The sequence below is a fragment of the Ambystoma mexicanum genome, chromosome 14, assembly GCF_040938575.1.
Source record: "Ambystoma mexicanum isolate Mex_15411 chromosome 14, UKY_AmexF1_1, whole genome shotgun sequence".
Taxonomy (NCBI): domain Eukaryota; kingdom Metazoa; phylum Chordata; class Amphibia; order Caudata; family Ambystomatidae; genus Ambystoma; species Ambystoma mexicanum.
In genome coordinates this window covers 519,238,075-519,258,969 of record NC_090940.1, presented here as the reverse complement: position 1 = coordinate 519,258,969, position 20,895 = coordinate 519,238,075, and the positions used below count along the sequence as shown (strand labels likewise).

General features: G+C 46.9%; 1 protein-coding gene across 1 annotated transcript in view; it reads left to right on the top strand.

Moving 5' to 3' along the window:
• The window catches only part of DYNC1H1 (dynein cytoplasmic 1 heavy chain 1), a 2,031,190-nt gene that overhangs the window by 513,735 nt on the left and 1,496,560 nt on the right, over positions 1–20,895 (top strand). Inside the window, exon 33 of the mRNA XM_069637760.1 lies at positions 5,387–5,625. Coding sequence (XP_069493861.1) covers positions 5,387–5,625 — 239 coding nt within the window. The remainder of the gene's footprint in view (positions 1–5,386; positions 5,626–20,895) is intronic.

Here is a 20,895-nt window from a genome sequence, read left to right as displayed (position 1 = left end):
TCACAGGGACAATTATTCAAATAACACTTATACTCAAGGTTTCTTTATTAAATACTTATTTATAAATGTAACAATTTTAAAATAAGCCTTCTTTATGAGGGAGCAATATGCAACACTTAAAATACACTACTTCAGTTCAATAAAGTAAGTAGATACCCTTCTGATATGGCACACAGCATTTCCTACACCCTCAGGTGACTTCAATAGCTAGGACACTGTGGACATTAATATATCATTTATTACCCTTTAACTGTAATACTGAAGTTGTGGCAAAAAGGAAAGGGTTAGGGAAGGAAACAATGGTTAACCCGTTTCTCAAACAGGTAAGCACTTTTGAACCCCCCAATGCAATGTAGTCGAACCCTTTCCCAGCTACACAAGTAAGGTATGTATGACTTTTTGGAGGGATAGTTAAACAAAAAGTCAGATGTTGGAAGAGTCTTCCGGGAGCCAGGACAGCCAATGTCAATTGAGCAAAGCCTAGCGGAGCTGAGGCCCTTCTTGAAGGTAGGTGAAAGTCTTGCACAATGTTAAGAGTTTGTTGTAAAATGAATCACTGTTGGGCCACAAGCTGGTAGGCTTGTGAAAGGCAAAGCTGCAAGCAACTCTGTAAAGGGTAGCCGATGCAAGTCTCAACTGAGCGCAAGCAAGCTGCACACAAGAGGTAAGTACCCCTTAGTTCACAGTACCTTAGGTCTGCAAAATGGTTCTAGCTGGCTTCTGTTCCTATTGTAGGTCCTGCAGATCCTGTTGTTCCTGGGCCTCAGTCGTTGGCACAAGAGGGAGGATGTCTGTGGACTCCTACACTACGGTTTGAAGGTCGGCAGCAGCAATGGGCACAATTCAGATCAGCAACACTTTGCGGTTTCAGCTTCTCACGAATAGCACCGCTGCAGTTCTTGGACACCTTCTGGACTTTCTTTGCTTCTGGGGTCGAGCACTCTGTTGAGGTGGCTCAGGCTTGGTTAGTCCTGGTTCGAGGGAGTCTGGAGGATATTTCTGGAGCTCGGGTCTGGCTTAAAAGGATGCACTCGAATCTGGTGTTCCTGTCCCCTCGCACTGAGTTCCTGCAGCAGCAATGGAAATACAGTCTGCAGAGAGAGGGGTTCCAGTAGAGTTCGTCTTGGGGTCGATTGGTCCCACCAACCCAACGGGAGAAGTTGTCCTTGCAGGGCTTCTCTAGTCGATTAGAAATTCGGAACTTCAGCAATGCAGCAGGGCTTCACCGGGCAAACCAACGGTCCAGGAGGTTACAGCAAGCTTCTTCTTCGGTTTCTTCTTCGGTTCTTTCGTCCAGTGGCCAACTCTGCCTTCCTTGCAAAAGACTTCGCCTTTTATGCAATTCGCTCCCATTCATTTGCAGCCTAGCTGTCACTCACACTGCAGGGTGGCTGTCCTCCAAGGACAGCCAGCCAGCCAGCAATCACCTTTGGGTACATTCTGTTACCAAGGGGATTAAGCACAGGGAGTTTCGGGAACCTCCCTCGCTTCCTGCCCTGCCAGACATGCTGGTGCCAGAGGCAGGCTTCACCAGGGAACCCTGCCAAGGACAAAGCGAACAAAGGGACCTAACCTGGTTTGGCGCGCAGAGTAAATCTCAAGAAGGACCTTTCCAACAAGAAATGGCAAAAAAAGACCAGGGCCATTTTACAAAATGGGCACCCATGGGTGCTGTACTGCAGCTGCGAGCGCAGCACGCGGTAAAAACACACAATGTTAGGAAAAAGTAAACCACTGCCACCAGCCATTAATTGTAGAAAGGGTAGCATAAAAATGTTACATAAGAAGATAGACCAAGGGGATACCAACTAACCCCTCGAGCACCCTATTGTAAGATAGTGTGTGCTGGGTCTACAAAGTTAAAAAGGTAAGTAAAGTCAATTTCACTTTACTACTCTTGGAAACAGTAGTTATCCACAAGAAGGTATTTAAACCTTGGCAGAAATCCAAAGGACTCTGTGACACTGCACCGAGGGCGCCAACCTTGAGGAATCGTGGGTGCTTCCCCTATTAAAAAAAAAAACACTTGACCCTTCAATACCCACTAATTACCGGCCCATCACAACCGTACCCTATCTTCTAAAAATCCTTGACAAGGTCGTCTACACATAAATCCAGAAATACCTAGAAATACAACACCTCCTAGGAGGATGCCAATGTGGTTTCCGTCCACAACATGGTACTGAGACAGCCCTTCTAGACCTAAAGACCCAAGTTGATGAATTGAGGGACAAAGGGAAATAGGTTCTCCTTCTCCTCCTTAACCTCTCGGCTGCATTCAACCTTGTGGATCACAATGTCCTATGCAGTCACCTTGATTCAGCTGCTCACTTCTCCAGGGAGGCCATAGTTTGGATTGAGTAATTCCTAAGTGAAAGGACCATGGAGGTATTCTCGCCCCCAGCAGCTGTAGACCCTATCCCTATCACCTGCGGCGTCCCCTAGGGATCCTGTGTCTCTCCCACAATATGCAACATATTCACTAAGCCCCTTTTCGACGATCTGGACAGTCTGGGTATCACCTATACTAACTATGCAGATGATACACAGATTCTCCTCCCACTTTCAGGGGATTATGTTAACGATTTGGCCTTAGTGAATAGGGTGTATCTCATCCACGCATGGATGGCTAATCATGGTCTATGCCTGAATGATGACAAAATAGAGCTCATCATCCTAGGCACCCCCACCAACCGCAATAAACTAGGGCTTGAATGCGCATCCTTCATAATTGATGGCAACCTCATCAATGTGGCCAACGAGGTGAAAACTATTGGCTTCCATCTTGACTCAACCCTCTTTCACCAAACAAGCCAACACTCTGGCCTCCACTACTGGCTACATGTGTAAACTCATTAGAACTGGTAAACCCTTCATCTCCAACAGCTGCATCATCCTGGCCAGAGCCCTTATTCTGTCCAGGCTTGACTATTGCAACGCCCTATATATTGGCTCCAACAAAGCAATCATCAGGAAAATCCAAACACACCAAAATAACGCCCTTAGAAGCGGCCCTTGGAGTGCTAGGAGAGACCACATCTTGGAGATTAGGCGGCAAAACAACTGGCTCTCTACTAACGACAAAATAAAACAGAACATTGTGTCACTTTCTCACCCACAAATCATTGAACGCTGCCCCTAGCTGTCTCGCTGAGAGATTCCACAAAAGGACCTCCACCAGACCTTCCAGACTGGCACACAGCAACTGTCTCCTTGTCCCTAGATTTAAACTTTCTAAGGTAGGAGGTAACAGCTTCCCTATAAAAGCTGCCCACCTCTGGAACTCCATGCCACCTTCAATCCGAGATCAGCCTTAACAGAACTAAAGATCTTCAGGCTCAAATCCTCTGATACCTAACTTCAGTCTTTGTGTCCACCAGCTGTAAATACCCGTAACGAAGACAGTAAGTCAATGTACAATTGTATGGTCTCCTGTTATCCCTGTACTTATCCTGTGCATATTTGTATCTGTATTGTGTAATTATCTACTGTGTAAATAAGCTGTGAACTTGCCTGTAACCCTTGAGCCCTGATACCTTGGGGTCTGGTGCGCAATACAAATGAATAAACAAACAGTATAAAGGATGATGCCTGTGGAGTTTCAGACTCTAAAACCAAAAGAAACATTGTTCAAATCAAATAAAAATACATGAGAGAGTGAGAAAAAGGTCTTACTCACTCCAGGATAAAAATTAAGTCCTAAGGTCCAGCAAAAGAGCTGGGGCTCTCTAAGGTAGAAGGGAATTAACACATTTCTGAGAATTCTCCCTAAAAGTGACTGAAAGTATCCTGAGGATTTTTACTTATTCTGCTACGTTGTAAGACTTTGGTTCCACTCCTATACTGACTTTTTCGTATAGTTATGGATTGGACTTTAAAAGCATTAGAAGCTCTGAAAAATGTCTCTAGAGAGTTAAGATTTGCTGATGTGTGTATAACCAGCTCTTTCCCTTCCAAAAGACTTCATCTGATGCGGTTTTGATACATAAATACAATTGCTGTTTATCTGTAAAGTATCGTGTGTGCCGTTGTACGCATAATACGATAGAACTTTCATTAGTGTGAAACTCTAACAGTTGTCACAGCAACTACTATTAAAGTTATCACCTCTGGAAAGTATTAAGAATTCCTGTGTGTTGGTTAGTGAAATACATATTTACCTTCTTTTTGTAAATAAGAATACATGTATATTTTTAATGTAACATTTACTCTGTAAGAGTTTCTTTGGACTATATTTACTGGATTCAGTGTACCTACCTACAGCTCACATCTTCCTCCTATGATAAGCCTGGCTGCTCTGCCATTCTACCAAGATCCTTTGGGTAGTACAGACTTTTACGAAGAGTTGGTGACCTGTAGGCCAAGGGATACTTTTATGAAATCTTACATCAAGTGGACTTGGAAAACTCCACTATCAGTCACCCTCATGGCAGAACAAAACAACCGGCGGACCTCGATGCGTGAGGTATCATGGGTACACTACACATCACAGTAGGGATAGTGTGACAGGCACGCCCAGGCCAACGTCCCTTTTCGATCTTTGAAAAAAAAAAGATGCAATAACTTGTGATTACCACTAGATGTCAGATTATATGCACAGCATGTGAATCTAAGCAGATACAAGCACCATAAATAAAGTTACTGGGCCTTATGACCCTGCTGGTCCGGAAAAAATGGTGGTGGTAAAACCGCCACCACCGTTCTTTCTGGACCAGCTGATTAGGAGTCCTGCAGGCGGGAGGTGTCACTCCCGCCAAGCCTGACCTGGCGGGTTTTTAACACCACCCGCCTGCAGGCGGACATGGAAACCCCGGCTCTGTTCTAGACGGAACCAGTGTTTCTATTGTCCCCATCCCCATGGAGTCCTATGGGGTTCCATGGGAATGGGGACTTACACAATTCCGCCTCCGGAATTCCCGGGTCACTGGGGTCGTAATGCCCAGGTAATTCCAGGAATCACGGAGGCGGAATGGTAATACAAGTCCAGCGGTAACCTGCTGGTTTTTCCGGCTCGGTTACCGCCGGACTCGTAATGAGTCCCACTGTCTTTTAGTTGTACTCCTCGTTCTTTTCTAGACTTACGACAAAGTAATCACATTACTGCCTGACAATCTGTACCACTGGCTTTCGCACAAGCCAGGATGATCCATCACCAAATATCTTTCTTAAAACTGTAAAGTGTATTTGCATCTGTGCAACTGATGTTATGTTTCTGACCCTGAAATGCATGCCTACAAATGGCCCCCTGTAATTACAATAATAGTGGCAGCTTTATTGCAACATAAAAACTAAATACACATATGCAGTCCATCTTTTGTGGTGGCTGTTTTTACTTGCACCTTTGTAGAAAACTACACATTTATACAAATTTCTTAATATATTGCAGGTACTTCAGCTTTATCAGATTGCACAGATCAATCATGGCTTGATGATGGTTGGTCCCTCTGGAAGCGGAAAAAGCATGGCTTGGAGAGTGCTCCTCAAAGCTTTGGAGCGACTCGAAGGGGTGGAAGGAGTTGCGCACATCATCGACCCCAAAGCTATCAGCAAAGACCATCTGTACGGTACTTTGGATCCAAACACCAGGGAGTGGACGGATGGATTGTTTACTCACGTTTTGAGGAAGTAAGTTCAACAATATTGGGATGCTGTTAATTGATGTATATTGTTGTGGCCCACCTAATTTTAATTTTGTACTGTGCCACCAAATGGTTCCTTGTGATAGAAGGTGCTTGGAATGTTTTAACCTATTGGCTGCATATGTAAATGCTTAAATTGGCCAACTACATTTTGTAAGCTACATTGAATGTACGCTATGATTGAACATGTATGTTTCATGGATTTTTTGCACAGAAGCCACCCTGCTGTGATGAACAGGAAAATAAACGAATGTTTAGCCAAACTCAAGTAAGGTAGTGGCAGAGCAGTAAGGCTTACACTCGGGAGGGTGTGAGAGTAGTCTAGGGCTACAATGAGATGCACACATCGTTTTTCCAACTATGGGCTTAGTAAAACCATTAAACTTGGGCAGTACAAGACTCAACCCTTTGTGTATGGCTGTACCACGTGAGTAAAGGGTAGTGTAGACGGAGCAGCCAGGCTCATCTTCGGAGGGAGAGAGGACTGTAGAATCAGTACAATTAAATTGTAGTACACATATGGTCCAAAGAAAAACTGACACACTATGTATTCTAAAAATAAATGGTTTTTCTAAATACAAGTAGGCACGGATAAATCTTGGGGTGGAATAAGTACTATCACAGATTATATTGTTTGCAGGTCTGTTGTTCTTGTTCTTTGTTGTGCTCCCCTCCATTTTGTGTCCCCCCCCCTTTCGCCTCCCTCCTGTTACCCCCCCCCCCCCCAGCACCCCAGCACCCTCTTTCCTTCCCGCACCCTCTATGGTGCTCTCTGTCTCACCTATCTTCTCTAACTGCTTTTCTATTGACTATCCTATCTCTCTCACGTCTGGCAGGAAGAACGTCAAAATGGACATCCTGATCTCCATCCCAGGCCTCCCTATTGCTGAGAACTACACCAGTCCTTCCTCCAGACAGACCCTTACTATTTGTTCCCTCTCCCGGCCTATGGACCCCCCCCCCCCCCCCTCTCCCCTCTATGGTCTTGGTTATCTCTCCTTTTTCCCCTTCTCTCATTAATGGTGCCACCCGGTGGGAGGCCCTCCTGGCCCCCTTGCACTCCTCGAAGACCATCCTTAATGTCTACTTTAATGGCACCATCTTGGTCCAGGGCCCTCAGGCCAATCTCCTCCTTTTTGGTAGACGCTTCCTGAGCCTTATCAATTTCCTTTCCTGCTATCTCTAATTGCTCTTTAACTCCTCTTCCACCTCTTTGGCACCCCCTGCTGCTTCTCGGGCCACCCTGTTGCCTCCTTCCTCTGCCACCTCTCTGTCACTCTTCTTAATAATAATAATAATAATAATGTATTTCTTATATAGCGCTACACACCCATAGGTCTCAGAGCGCTCGAATAACAGAAGACATTATTCATCTGACTACCCTGCCGTCTCTTCCTGCCTCCTCTGTCCACCCTCCGGCACCACCAAAACTTCTGCAGAGCATACCTCTGACCTGTACCCCTCCACAGAAGTCCTTCAAATGTGGCAACCTGCAGCAGTATCCCCTGCCTTGCCTTCTGCACCAACCGGTGCCACAAAACCACTTTGAAAACTTGAATCATTCAACAGTGGTGGGAGGCAGATTATCATAGCATCTAAAAGAATGGCGAAGTATTACAACAGATGCTTTGGCACTACAGTCAGTCACCCATGATTACTGCCTCCCGTTTATTACGATACCACCAGACTGTTCCCAGGAGGCCAGTACTTGAAAGTACAAGATCCGCTCCTCCTACAGGAAGTTCAGACCCTGTGTGAGAAGGGTGCAATCGAACAGGTACCTGTAGCAGAAAGAAATCAATGCTTGACGGAAGGACAAGTTCAAGATGGTCATTCTCTGGTCATTCACCCGAAAAAGGCTCTAGAACATGCTCTGCAACATCTGAACAGCACCTGTCATTCTCTCTGCAAGCTGGGCTTCTCCCTCAACTTCAAGAAGTCCCACATGATACCTTCCCAGAAGCTGCAATTCAATTGAGCAGGCCTGGACTCTTCCTCGGGAAAAGCTTTGCCACGCCAGGTGAGGGCTATCTACATAGCGCAGATGGTAAACAAATGTCATAGTGCCTCAAATCTTCCGCCTTTGATTTTCTGAGGTTTCTCGGTCTCATAGCATCCTGCATTTTTCTGGTGCCAGAGGCCCGTCTGAGAATGTGGTCTCTAAAGTGGGCCCTCGGCACTCAGTGGTCGCAGTTCTCCGCAAAGATGGCTGATCTGGTATGGATCCTGGACATGGTCGTGCAGGATATCCTGTGGTGGTCCGTCAAGGAGAATGTGTTGAAGGGGGAACCCTTTTGGCAACTATAGTCGGAGATTACAGTAGTTACATACGCCTCCCTTTCAGGTTGGGGATGTCACACCAACGGTTTAACAATCAGTGGACACTGGTCTCAGTCTGAGTCCAAACCTCATATCAACCTTCTGGAGCTGAGGGCAATCAGAATAGCGCTGATGGCCTTCCTGCCCTCTGTACGAGGAAAGAATTTCCTGATAATGACAGATAAGTGGCCATGCATTACCTCCACAAGAGGGGGCGGGTGGGGTCAGTGCCTCTGTGCAGAGAGGAAATGCAGCTCAGGTTTTGGGCACTGCAAGGAGGAATCTGTCGGCAGTTCATCTGGTGGAGAAGAAAACACTGCGGCGGACGCTCTGAGCAGGCAGCGCACAGTCTCCCACGAGTGGGAGTTAGCTCAGAAAGTCCTTCATGAGATCTTCAGCCTTTGGGGAACCCCACAAGTGGATCTGTTCCCGACCAGTGTCAACCGAAAGTATGAACAGTTCTGCTCCAGGGAATGTCCTCCGAGAGGAGCTCTAGGGGACGCGTTCATAGTGGACTCAGAATTTCCACTTCTGTATGCATTTCCTCTGTTCCCCCGTCATTCCTCATGTTCGCAGGAGGCTAAGAAAATGTCAGAAATCCATGATCCTCATGACCCCAGACTGGGCCACGAGGACCTAGTACCCCGAACATTTGGAAATTTCATCTGCCCTCGAATTCACCTTACACAAAGAGGAACTTCTCTCGCAAGAGGGGGGTCGCATTCTTCATCCAGAGTTCAGGACCCTCGACGTCCATGCGTGGTTTCTGAGGGGTTGAGGTACAAAGATTGGGACCTTCCAGAAGGTGTCATGGAGATGTTGCTTTTGAGCAGAAGGCCAGCAACAAAATCTTTATACCGCTGCATTTGGAACAAATTTTGCAGCTGGTGTAGAGATAAAGGAATTGATCCATTTACTTGTGACACACCATCAGTTTTGTCTTTTCTACTACACTTAACCCATGAGGTGCTACAGGTTGCTACAGCCAAGGGCTATCTGGCTGTGCTGTCCATTTCCAAGCGCTCTCAGGAACAAGGTTCCTACTTCAAGGTTCCCATAGTCATCCAATTTTGGTAAGGGTTGACTAACCTCTTCCCACTGGTTCCTTTTATTGTTACGGCCTGCGATCTTAACCTAGTTTTAAGCTTCCTGATGGGTTCTCCATTTAAACCATTACATTCCTGTCCACTTAGGATGTTGTCTTTAACCTCTTAAGTGCAATACCCCCCCCCTGCAGTGCCAAGGCCTTTTTTGGTGATTTCGCTATATTGCCATTCAATGCCTTGTAACTGTTTTGTTACATGAGATATCTCGGCCAAATGTGGCCCCTTTTTCGAATGGATTGTGTCCTCCCACATATTCCTCATCTTGATAATTCGTTATCTCCAGCTTCGCTGCTTCGGAAAAAATATTTCTCGGCAGAGGGCGCTGTGCTCGAGGCTGTGTCGTCGATTGTCCCTCTACGGTCTCTGTACCGTGTCGACGTCGCTGATGGTATAAGTAGCTCGAGCCGGGCCCGTTGCTCCAGTTCCGTTTTTCTGATCGCTTTGCTATCGTGAACGGCGCGCTCCGAGATTTTCTTCGTGAAAATGTCATCTTCTTCGACTCCTTCGACACCCAAGACTGGGTTCAAGAAGTGTATCAATTGTGGATCGAAAATGTCTATCAAGGATCCTCACCGAGTTGGTCTCTGGTGTCTCGGTTCTAGTCACCGAACCGACGACTGTGGTTCCTGCCAGTCCATGACCGAGAAGGCCGTTCGTGAGAGGAGAGGTAAACTGTCGGTGGGGAGGGAAGCCTCTAAGAAGGCTGTGTCCAAAAAGCATAAGAAAGCGACCGATTCAAAAGAATCGGATCGACATAGGCACTCCAAGAGATCTCGATCTAGGAGTAGATCGAGACACTCTTCTTCCTCGTCAAAAAAACTGAAGAGGAGACCTAGATCTCCCTCATCGTCATCATCTTCTGAGTCGACTGAAGAAAGTCGATGTCCGACAAAATCGGATTCCCCCAGAAAATGGCAGGAATTCTGTAAAAAGATGGAGGTTTTCGAGAATGCGGCCCGACCCCCTCGAAAGAACCTCGGAAGAGCCATTCCTCTAAGGTCGCTCCATTGGACGACAAAGAGAAGTCGAGAACTACCTTGGTAAAAGCCAGTAGTATCGAAGATACTCGAGTCGACGCCAAGTCGTCGAAGACTCCTCGAGAGTCGAGCACATCTCCGGTGCCTCATAAAAAGCTCAAGTCATCGAAGGCTTTGACGGCTTCATCGACGCCATCGGCGTCGACTGCTTCAGCATCGAAGCCAAGAGCGTCTTCGACACCTGTATCAAAGTCTTCTTCGAAGTTCCCGTCGACAACCTCGAAGGATTTTTCTATTCCTTCGAAGGAAATTGTTGAGGAAGAAAGATTATTTACTCCGTTGCCGAGAACAGACTTTTTTAAAGCTATGTCCTCAATTTATGAGGAATCTGGCTCGGAGCAAGACGAAGTCACTCCCTTTGGAGTTTCATATGGCACAAGACAAGTTCCTGAGGAACTCATTGATCAGGAATCTGGAATGAGAGACCTGAGTGATACTCTACACTCTGCTAGTGGAATTGACACCTCCCCAGAGTTAGAATTTGCCAAACCTGACCCTGCAGAACATGCAGACTCAGGGTACAGAGGTCTTATGAACAGGGTAGTAGAATACATGGGTTGGGGTAACACTTCACCCGTGTTTGAACAGGACGACATGACAGATATAATTGTCAAAGGTCCCCAAAAAGACCCAGTTCTCCCCTTTCATAGGGCTCTTCAGAGAACAGTAGAAAAAAAATTGGGAAAATCGTGATAGCATTGCTGCTACAAATAGTAATTTCCCAAAGAAATACAGACCAGCTGGTACGGATCCTGAATATTTAAACAGGCATCCGACTCCAGAAAGTCTGGTTATTCAGACTGCATCCACAGCAAAACAAACTGCATATCCCACTATCCCTCCGGATATAGAGGACAAGAAAGTTGATGCCTGGGCCCGTAAAGTTTTCACTTCAGGTAGCATGGCCCTGAAATCGACAAATGTCACCTGTACCCTGGCCAGGTTTACCCATACCTTGTGGGACTATATTTCGGCGGCGGCTGAGCATATTCCGGAAGGCGAGGAAAGGGAAGGCTTCCTGAATATAGTCAAAGACGAAAAGGAGGCAATGGGGGAATGTCTCCAGTCTGGACTGGATACTGCTGATAGCATCAGCAGATCCATGGCTGCAAGCACTGTGTTGCGCAGATTTGCGTGGTTGAGGAAGTCGGGGTTTGCACAGGATGTGCAATCCAGACTCCTTAACGTGCCCTTTGATGGCTCGAGGCTATTTGGCAGTAAGGCTGACGAAAGCCTAGAAAAACTCCAGACCTCGAAAGCGTCAGCTAAATCTTAGTGCCTCCATGCGCCAGCCTCAGAAAACCTATTCAGGATCATCTTCCTGAAGAGGTCGTTCTTTTCGCTACTACTCCTCATTTGGTAGAGGAAGAGGACAGGCTTCTCAAAGAGGCAGAAAAAACTTCCCTCGTGGTGGACGAGGAAGAGGTGCGAAATCAGCCTCAGGAGCGGCATCTTTGCCCTCAGCCACTCCTGCAGCTGCCTCCAAATCTCTGAGACCTTGCTCCACAAGACACCAGTGGGAGGCAGGATCTCTCAACATCTGAAGGAATGGCGAGGCATTACCACAGATGTTTGGGCACTGGAAACAGTAGCTCAAGGTTACTGTCTCCCCTTTCTAAAAAGGCCTCAATCATCCACCGGGAGCCAACTCCGTAAAAATTCCAGACCCGCTCCTGTTGCAGGAAATTTTAACCCTGCTAGAGAAAGGTGCCATAGAACCGCTACCTGTAGCGGAGAGGAACAGGGGTTGGTACTCCCCATACTTTCTCATCCCAAAAAAGGACGGAGGATTGAGACCCATCTTGGACTTAAGAAACTTGAACAAGTTCCTCAGGAAGGACAAGTTCAAGATGGTGACCCTTTCTCAGATCCTTCAGGCTCTACAACTCCAAGACTGGTTGGTATCACTGGACCTTCAGGATGCTTACTTTCATGTGCCAATCCATCCAGGGCACAGAAAGTACCTGAGGTTCGCGATTGGCAATTCTCATTATCAGTTTCGAGTTCTGCCATTCGGGTTGACCTCCGCCCTGAGGGTTTTCACCAAACTGTTGGCGGTTGTGGCAGCAAGTCTCAGGAGAGGAGGTATTCTCATATATCCCTACCTGGACGACTGGTTGATCAGAGCAAGTTCTCCAGAACAAGCTCAGGAACATCTTTCGATCACCTGCCACTTCCTCCACAAACTGGGCTTCTCCCTCAATTTCAAGAAGTCCCACATGATACCAACCCAGAAACTCCAGTTTATCGGAGCAGTCTTGGACACTTCATCGGGAAAAGCCTCGCCTCCCGAAGTGAGAGCTCTCCACATCCAGCAGATGGTAACGAAGTTTCAGAATGCCCAACATCTACCGGCCTTCGATTTTCTGAGGTTGCTCGGCCTCATGGCATCCTGCGTTTTCCTAGTACCAGAGGCCAGGTTGAGAATGAGATCCCTTCAATGGGCACTCAGAACTCAGTGGTCCTAGTTCTCAGGAAATATGTTGGATCTTCTGCAAGTCCCGAGCGCAGGTGCTCAGGATCTACTATGGTGGTCTTGCAAGGACAACCTTCTCAAGGGAGAATCCTTTTGGCAACCATGGCCGGAGATAACAGTAGTGACGGACGCCTCACTCACAGGGTGGGGAGCACACACACCAACGATCTGACAATCAGCAGTCGTTGGTCTCCATCGGAGTCCAAACTACACATCAACCTATTGGAGCTGAGGGCAATCAGACTAGCGCTGAAGGCCTTTCTGCCCTCTGTACAGGGAAAGAATGTCCTGATAATGACAGACAACACAGTGGCCATGTACTACTTCAACAAGAGAGGAGTAGGGTCACTACCACTGTGCAGAGAGGCAATGCAGCTCTGGTTCTGGGCAATACGAGAAGGAATCTCTCTATCGGCAATTCACCTAGCCGGAGAGCAAAACACGGCGGCAGACGCTCTGAGCAGGCAGAGCACAGTCTCCCACGAGTGGGAGCTAGCTCAGGAAGTCCTTCAATAGATCTTCGCCCTTTGGGGAACCCCTCAAGTGGATCTGGTCGCCACTGTGATCAATCGGAAGTGCGAGCAGTACTGCTCAAGGGGATTTCCTCAAAGAGGAGCTCTGCGAGACGCATTCGTAGTGGAGTGGAAGTTTCCACTGCTGTATGCGTTTCCCCCAGCCCCCGTGATTCCTCAAGTAATCAGGAGGTTGAGAAAGTTCAGGAAAACCATGATACTAATTGCCCCGAATTGGGCCAGGAGGACGTAGTACCCGGACCTTCTAGACCTGTCCATCTGCCCTCCAATACGTCTTCCGCAAAGAGAGGATCTTCTCTCGCAAGAGGAAGGTCGGGTTCTCCATCCAGAGGTCAAGACACTCAACCTGCACGCATGGTTTCTGAGAGGTTGAGATACAAGGATTGGGATCTTCCGGATGATGTAATGGAGATCTTGCTTTCGGCCAGAAGGCCAGCAACAAAATCTTTATACCGATGTCGCTGGAACAAGTGTAGTAACTGGTGCAAAGATAAGAATGTGGACCCTTTTCAATGTGGCACCCCAATGGTGCTTTCTTTCCTACTGCATCTAGCCAATCTGGGGCGCCAGATAGGGACAATTAAATGATACCTTGCTGCGCTGTCTATTTTCAAGCGCACCTCCGAAGAGGTTTCATATTTCAAAATTCCATTGATCATTCAATTCTTAAAGGGGCTTACTAATGTATACCCCCCGAGTACCTTTTCATGTCCCAACTTGGGACTTAAATCTAGTACTAAAATTCTTGACTTGTATACCTTTTGAGCCTATGCACTCCTGCCCATTGAGGCTCTTAACATTAAAAACTGTACTTCTAGTGGCCTTGTCATCAGCCCGCAGGGTTAGCGAACTTCAGGCTCTCTCATGCAAACCGCCATTTACTACTTTTTATAAGGATAAAGCCTTAAAGTTAAACCTTCCTTTTTTCCAAAGGTCGTTTCAGACTTACATTTGTCACAAAAGATAATATTACCAACTTTTTATCCTCCTCCTCATTTGGCAAAGGAAGAGGAGAGATTGCACAGACTAGATCCCAAGAGGGCTCTTACTTTCTATATCTCAAGAATGGCTAAATTGAGGCAAGATGACCAACTATTTGTGGGTTATACTGGTTATAAACTAGGATTATCTGTAACAAAACAGACCATATCCCACTGGATCATCTTAGCCATAACAGAATGCTACAGGTTAGCAGGAAAAGACCCACCAGATGGGCTTCGTGCCCATTCTAAAAGGGGTATGGCTACTTCTACGGCTCTAAAGAGGGGAGTCCCGGCAGCAGATATTTGTTCAGCTGCTACTTGGAAAACAATACACACTTTTGTAAAACATTACTGTTTGGATACTGCCTCCTCTAATGAGGGTTTATTTGCCAAGGCAGTTCTGCATTCTGTCCATGAAAACTGAAAACTAATACTCCCACCTCCAAAATTGCTACTGCTATGGGAGTCTATCATAAGATGAGGAATATGTGGGAGGACACAATCCAATCGAAGAACCAAGTTACTTACCAACTGTAACGTTCTTTCGACTGGATGTTCCTCCCACGTATTCCTCATCGACCCTCCCATCCTACCCTGCAGTACAGTTTGTTTTCTTTTACTTTCCTCTCACGAAGTGTGCATCAGTCATGGGGCATGCCTTGGTGCTCCTCCTATATGTTTTCATCGAAAAAACAGAACTGGAGCAACGGGCGCGGCTCGAGTTACTTATACCATCAGTGACGTCGACACGGTACGGAGACCGTCGAGGGACAATCGACGCCACGACCTCGAGCACAGCGCCCTCTGCCGAGAATTTTTTTCCGAAGCAGCGAAGCTGGAGATAACGAATTATCATAAGATGAGGAATACCTGGGAGGAACATCCAGTCGAAAGAACGTTACAGTTGGTAAGTAACTTGTTCTTCTATCCTAGGCTGCTGTAGGGGTGGTGAGAGAAAATAACCAAAAATGCAGAAAATGTTGGGGTTTTTTCAAAAAATGCCAATAAAATGATGTACAAAGAAGCCTGTGTTTTTTCCTTGTAAGAGCTAATAACAAATGGTTTGCTGTGCTGAATTTCCCTTTTTCCTGGCTTTCAAGAACGGGTTGTGTGGGAACTAAAAAAAAAATATTTTGATATGGTTAACAACCGTTTTGTGAGAGGTAAGCGATTTTGGCCTTTTTTTCCAATAGGACATGCGTGGACGGAATGAAAGAAAAGGGTAGGAAAGCTGAATGGGAGGACAGAAAGGCATACATTTCTGAAATGCGCATGTGGTTGTCCACATGAGCAAAATCTGCTCTGCTAAAAGGCTTGGGGTTACCAGTGGGTTAGCCTTTTCCCTTTGCGCCCAAGTAGGTGCACCACACATGTGAGGTACCGTTTTCATCGGGACACCTGTGGGAACGCCAGAAGGTAGAACATCTGTTGTTGGCGGCATGTTTCTGTGGGTGGGCAGAGGGAAATGTCTCTGAAATTTGGTGAAAAGAAACACAATTGTCAGACATTTCACTCTGGCCACCCACCGAAACAAGCTGCCAACAACACATGGCCTACCTTCCTGCGTTCCCACAGGTGTCCAAATGAGAAGCAGACCTGCATGGGTGTAGTACCTGAGTGAGAATGGGTAAATCATCCGTACAGTAAGTGCTCTTTAGTGCTCTCAGAAAAAGAGTAAAGTGCTGTCAGTAAACCCATTCACATGCACCTTTGCTCACACTTCTCATACATACAGGCCAAAATGCAGTTGAACAGGTATAGTGGGATTTAGCACAAGGAGGACCCTCTTTGTGAGCAGTGATGCCACGACAAGGCACCCACCATATCAATGGCCATTCATACACGTTTCGTGTCTGCAGTCAGTAGGCCTCCATTTCAGCAGTCGCACCTCTACCAAATCACTTGCGCCAGAGCAAGCGTATCTGCAAACTTATACCATGTGGACATCTGTTCACAATGCAATGCGTCTCCAGGCAATATCTTTCACATAATTTTCCAGAAATTGCATATCAACTGTGTCTGCATTCAAATGTCATGTGTCTGCAATCGTATCTGCACACTGATAGCAAGTGCACATTGGCTCACTTGGCTACCTGGCCTACAGGCGCTGTCTTTGACACCAAATTCGAGTATGCCCATAGCAAGTATGTTGAAACATTCATAGGTGCAACCTTACCCACACTAAATACACCCCCTAACATGCTAATAATTTCTGTAGTGCTGGAAAGTGCATTCTCAGAAATGACATCTGCATATTCTACATAGCTTTACCTCACTCAAACACCATTTGTATCCAAGTCATTCCTACAAAATACATTGCATTTACACCACACAACATTAGTTGAGGTAAAACAATAAAGAAGGCAGGGTGGTAAGAGGTACGCAAGACACCGCCGCCAAACAGATGGTGTCCAAGTACCACTTTCATGACACTTAGACCTCAGGGGAGGGAGCCAAAGTGGCGTGTACTATTTTCAAAAGACACCCCTTGAGTGGTGGGAACCTGAATGGTGTCCCGGTCTTCTCCAACGCACCCCTCGAGTAGGGGGAGCGTGACTGGTGTTTCTTTGCATGGCAAACCTTAGGTGGAAGGAGCCAGAATTGCGTTCCTTTCCAATGTGTGCCTGAAGCTGAGGGAGCTTCACTGATGTTTTTTTCTAAGGCAGGCCTGAAGTGGAGCGAGCTGCACTAGCATGCCTTGCCAAGACACCCCAAAGGGGAGTGAACCAGAGTGGTGGTCCCTTCTTCTCAAAGGCACACCTCAAGTGGAGGGAGCTGGATTGGCATTCCTTTCCAAGATGTGCCTGAAGTGGAAGGAGCCTGAATTGCGTTCCTTTGCAATTCACACCTCGTGCAAATGGAGCTAGACTGACCTTTAATTCTAGGGGAGGCCTGAACTGAAAGGTACCGGAGTGGTGTGCCTTTCCAAGGCAGGTCTCAAGTGGAGGGAGCAGGACTAGCATTTCTTGCCAAAGCACGCCAAAGGGCAGCTAACCACAATGGAGTTCCTTTCTTGTGCATGGCACGCCACGAGTGGAGGGATCCGTAATGAATTTTCTTTCGCAGGCACGTCTCAAATGGAAGGAGCCGGAATCGCGTTCTTTGTAAGTCACACCTTGAGCTAAGGGAGCTAGACTGATATTTATTTCTAAGCCAGGCCTTAAGGAAAAGGTACGGCTGTGGTGTGCCTTTCCAAGGCAGGCCTCAAGTGGAGGGAGCAGGGCTAGCAATGCTCATGAAGGCACGCTAAATCAAGTGAAGTGCGTTGAAATGCTGTTGCATTTTTATTGAAGGTACACGTTCAGTGCAGGGAGCAGGAATGCCCTTCCTTTGTAAGACATGCACAAATTCAGAGCCTAAGGGTCCCTTTCAAGGAATGATGGGCGTTTCCGGAAATCATTCGATCTCCCAATATCTTTCCTTTGTATGATACAAAAGGAAACAAGGCTGTAGGCAGAGGGCTGGCATGGAAGGGCATTGGGGACAGTACACCCGAGTATCCTTCCTCTTTCCTTGTTTTGTACACACCTAACATTTTCTGTAAGGTTGTATATTCATGGCTTTGGCAGGAACATAATCAGTAAAGTGTTGCTCTTGCAATCTGGCCACATATTCTTCCTCTGGAAAGGAAGGATTTTTTACATGGACCATAGTTGGATATTGATCAACTTCTGTTTCAGAGTTCAGAAAGGAGAGGTTGTTTTGTGGAGTAGCTGCACGGTACACTACATAAGCATTGTACGTTGCCACATGCATAATGCGTGTGTCCAACTTTTTGTACCAGAAGCACGACTTGTGTTCAGAATGGTATGGCTCAAGCACTTGGTCGGCTTCATCTACTCCACCCATGTACATGTAGTCCAGAATGCAGTTGGACTTCCACACTTGCCGAGTCTGCCCCCGCGGAGTGACCGCTGAAGTACTTTCATCATGAATAGTACTTGGCATGTATGCATCCATTTTGTCGCAGAATTTTACTGCCAACAGTTCATCCTGCGCCAATGCCATACATGCTCCCTTGGCCAACTTCTTACACACAAGTTTTCTGTGGAAGCCTTTGCGGTTTCTGCGGATTGCACCGCATGCCAGTGTGCCCACATTGAACAATTCCTTGAACAGTGGAATTCCTGTGTAGAAATTGTCCACATACAAATGGTGACTCTTGTGGAGCAATGGTGTGAGAAGATCCCAAACAATCTTCTCACTTGTCCCTAAATGGGCTGTGCAGCCCGGCGGATTTAGGGTAGAGTCTTTACCAGTGTAGACTCTCATGCTGTAGGCATACCCAGTGGTACTTTCACAACAACATGTACAACTTGTTCCCGTATTGTGCTCTATTGCTAGGAAGGAATTGCTTGAACACTAGCCGACCTTTGTACAACACTAATGATTCATCAATGAATATGTTCTGGTTAGGAACATACACCTCTGCAAATCGCTGAGTGAAGTGCTTCAGAAATGGCTGAAGTTTGAAGAGCCTATCAAAGTTTGGGTCAGTTCTGGGTAATGCTGCCGAGTTGTCATTGAAATGCAACATAGGCTGCAGTGCTTGAAAGCGATTTCTACTCATTGTAGCTGGAAAAAACTGGGTGGAATGTACCACTGCCGTAGACCAGTACATTGAGACAGACGGCTTCGGCGATATTCCCATGAGCAGAATGAGATCCCAAAATGTTCTCATCTTAACATTGTTTGTTGGAACCCATGCTTGTGTTCTGAAATGGGGTTTCAGAGTGGGACCCCTTGCCCTCAAGAACTGTTGAGCGTATAAATTGGTTTGCTGAACCACATCTGCAATTAACCCATCAACAAAAAGGTTGAAAAAATCAATAGGCTGAAACCCATCTGTATTCACTGTGCACCCTGTTATACCAGTGAAAGGGGGGCACAACAGACTGGGCCATTGCTGGAGGCACCCACTGCGAATCTTCAGCCATGTCAGGAACTCGCACATTCCTTGCATGTCCCCTGCCCCTTACCGGTCCCCTGCGTTTGGGGGTGTGGTGCATGTACTCTTTCATCCTCTTGGTCATCAGATGATGAGGGGGAGGTGGAGGAGGAAGAGGACAAGGAAGAGGAAGAGGAGGAGGAGGAGGAGAAGGGGGAGAAGGGGGGGGGGAACTACCATCCATGGAGAACTCACTTCCCCAATCACTTTTCTGCTGTCCCTCAGAAGCACTATCTGTTTCAGATTGCATATCCTGCTCTGTGCCTTGCTTCGAGCCAGACATTGATCGACGAGAAGCCATGACTACTGTCACTAGGGAACCCTTCACTGCCCAAATAACAGATGAAGACTGCAACAGTGAGTATGTGTGCTTCTCAGAGTATGGAACCTAGTAGCGTAAGTGGTATTCAATACCACACACCTACACCACAGAAGTACGCCAAAAGGTCCAGACACTGTTCTCAAACTGTAGCAGCCCTCTGCAATATGACATACTCTCAGCACGCTACAAAAAACAGAGTACTATTTTGCAAACACTCACTGCTTTCTTGCAAGTGGGTAGATGGCTACAACACACCTGCACCTAAAACGAAGATAACACAAAATCTAAGGAAGCTGTCCTCTTCCTTCTATACATTACACCAATTCAAGTGTGGGGACAAGGATTTCACCCACAGTACCAATTCATGGAGAGAGAACGTGTGTTGCACCATCCCCTCCTCCATGGGATGCTGATGGATGGGAAATGGAGGTGAGAAGCAACCATGCAAAGTGTTAGTAATTGGGTGAGTTGAAAAGGCAGAGGCAATCAAGACGCAGACAGGGAAGATAAAGTACATGGCAGGCCCTTGCAGACAATTGCTGGCACACGTTTGACAAAACCCCCTGCTCATTCACATAGGGTTCTGTGTTGGAAGGGGGAAGGTCACAAGGACGGAATTACTGCAAGGGCAAGCAAGTGGAATTGGGCTGCTGAAAGTGGTGATGGTTAGCAAAGAAATAAGCAGCACCGACTTACTGAAAACATTGACATGCCATGAACACAAATAAATTGCTAGGAAGTTGGAGTCTCACTGTCAACATATTCACTCACAATTTTATTACCATGTCTCACAATCCAGTAAGTCCATCAGTTACTGGGCTCCCCCCGCAACATAGCGTCTGGGCAAATGTCAGAATGTCATCAAAGAACTGCCCCATGCCCCTTTTTTTGAAAGGTGCACCCCGTCTCGGTGAAACATCACTTCACTTTTGATGACGCCATGGTGAATTGTCTGAATTCTATCATTGCCCTTTGTCATTTTTGCCAGCTCCCCATTCAGTTTCCTCACCGGGGTGTTGATGGCCTCGCATTCCTTGGAGTTCTCCAATCCCTCCAGGGAATCATCTGGGACCAGGCCACTGCACTGTTTGCATACCTCTGTGCAATCCATTCCAGTTCTGCCATCAACAGCTCCCATACCCCTTTCCATCCCAGAACGCCAAATCATTTCCTCCCGGGTGCACCACTATAAGGTCAGGGGGGGGGGGCGGCATCTCCTTTTACCTGGGCATCGCTGATGGCTCCTCTGAGCTGGTGAAGGGGTATCCCCTCTACCCCAAACCAGTGCATCCCTTCGAGACCCAGATGTGGCTGGCCCCCTGAAAAGGCGTGCAGCCCTTTGGATAAAAGTGTGGCCGATAATCCACACAACCCTCATCCTCACTAGGAAAGGAAACGGGAAAACCCCCATGAATATGGCCAGACATACAGTTTAACAATTAGCACAACTCTTGCTTCAACACATGTCTCTTGCAACAATCCCAGACACACACTTCCCCATATCCGACATGCTCTTCACATGTGACATAAAA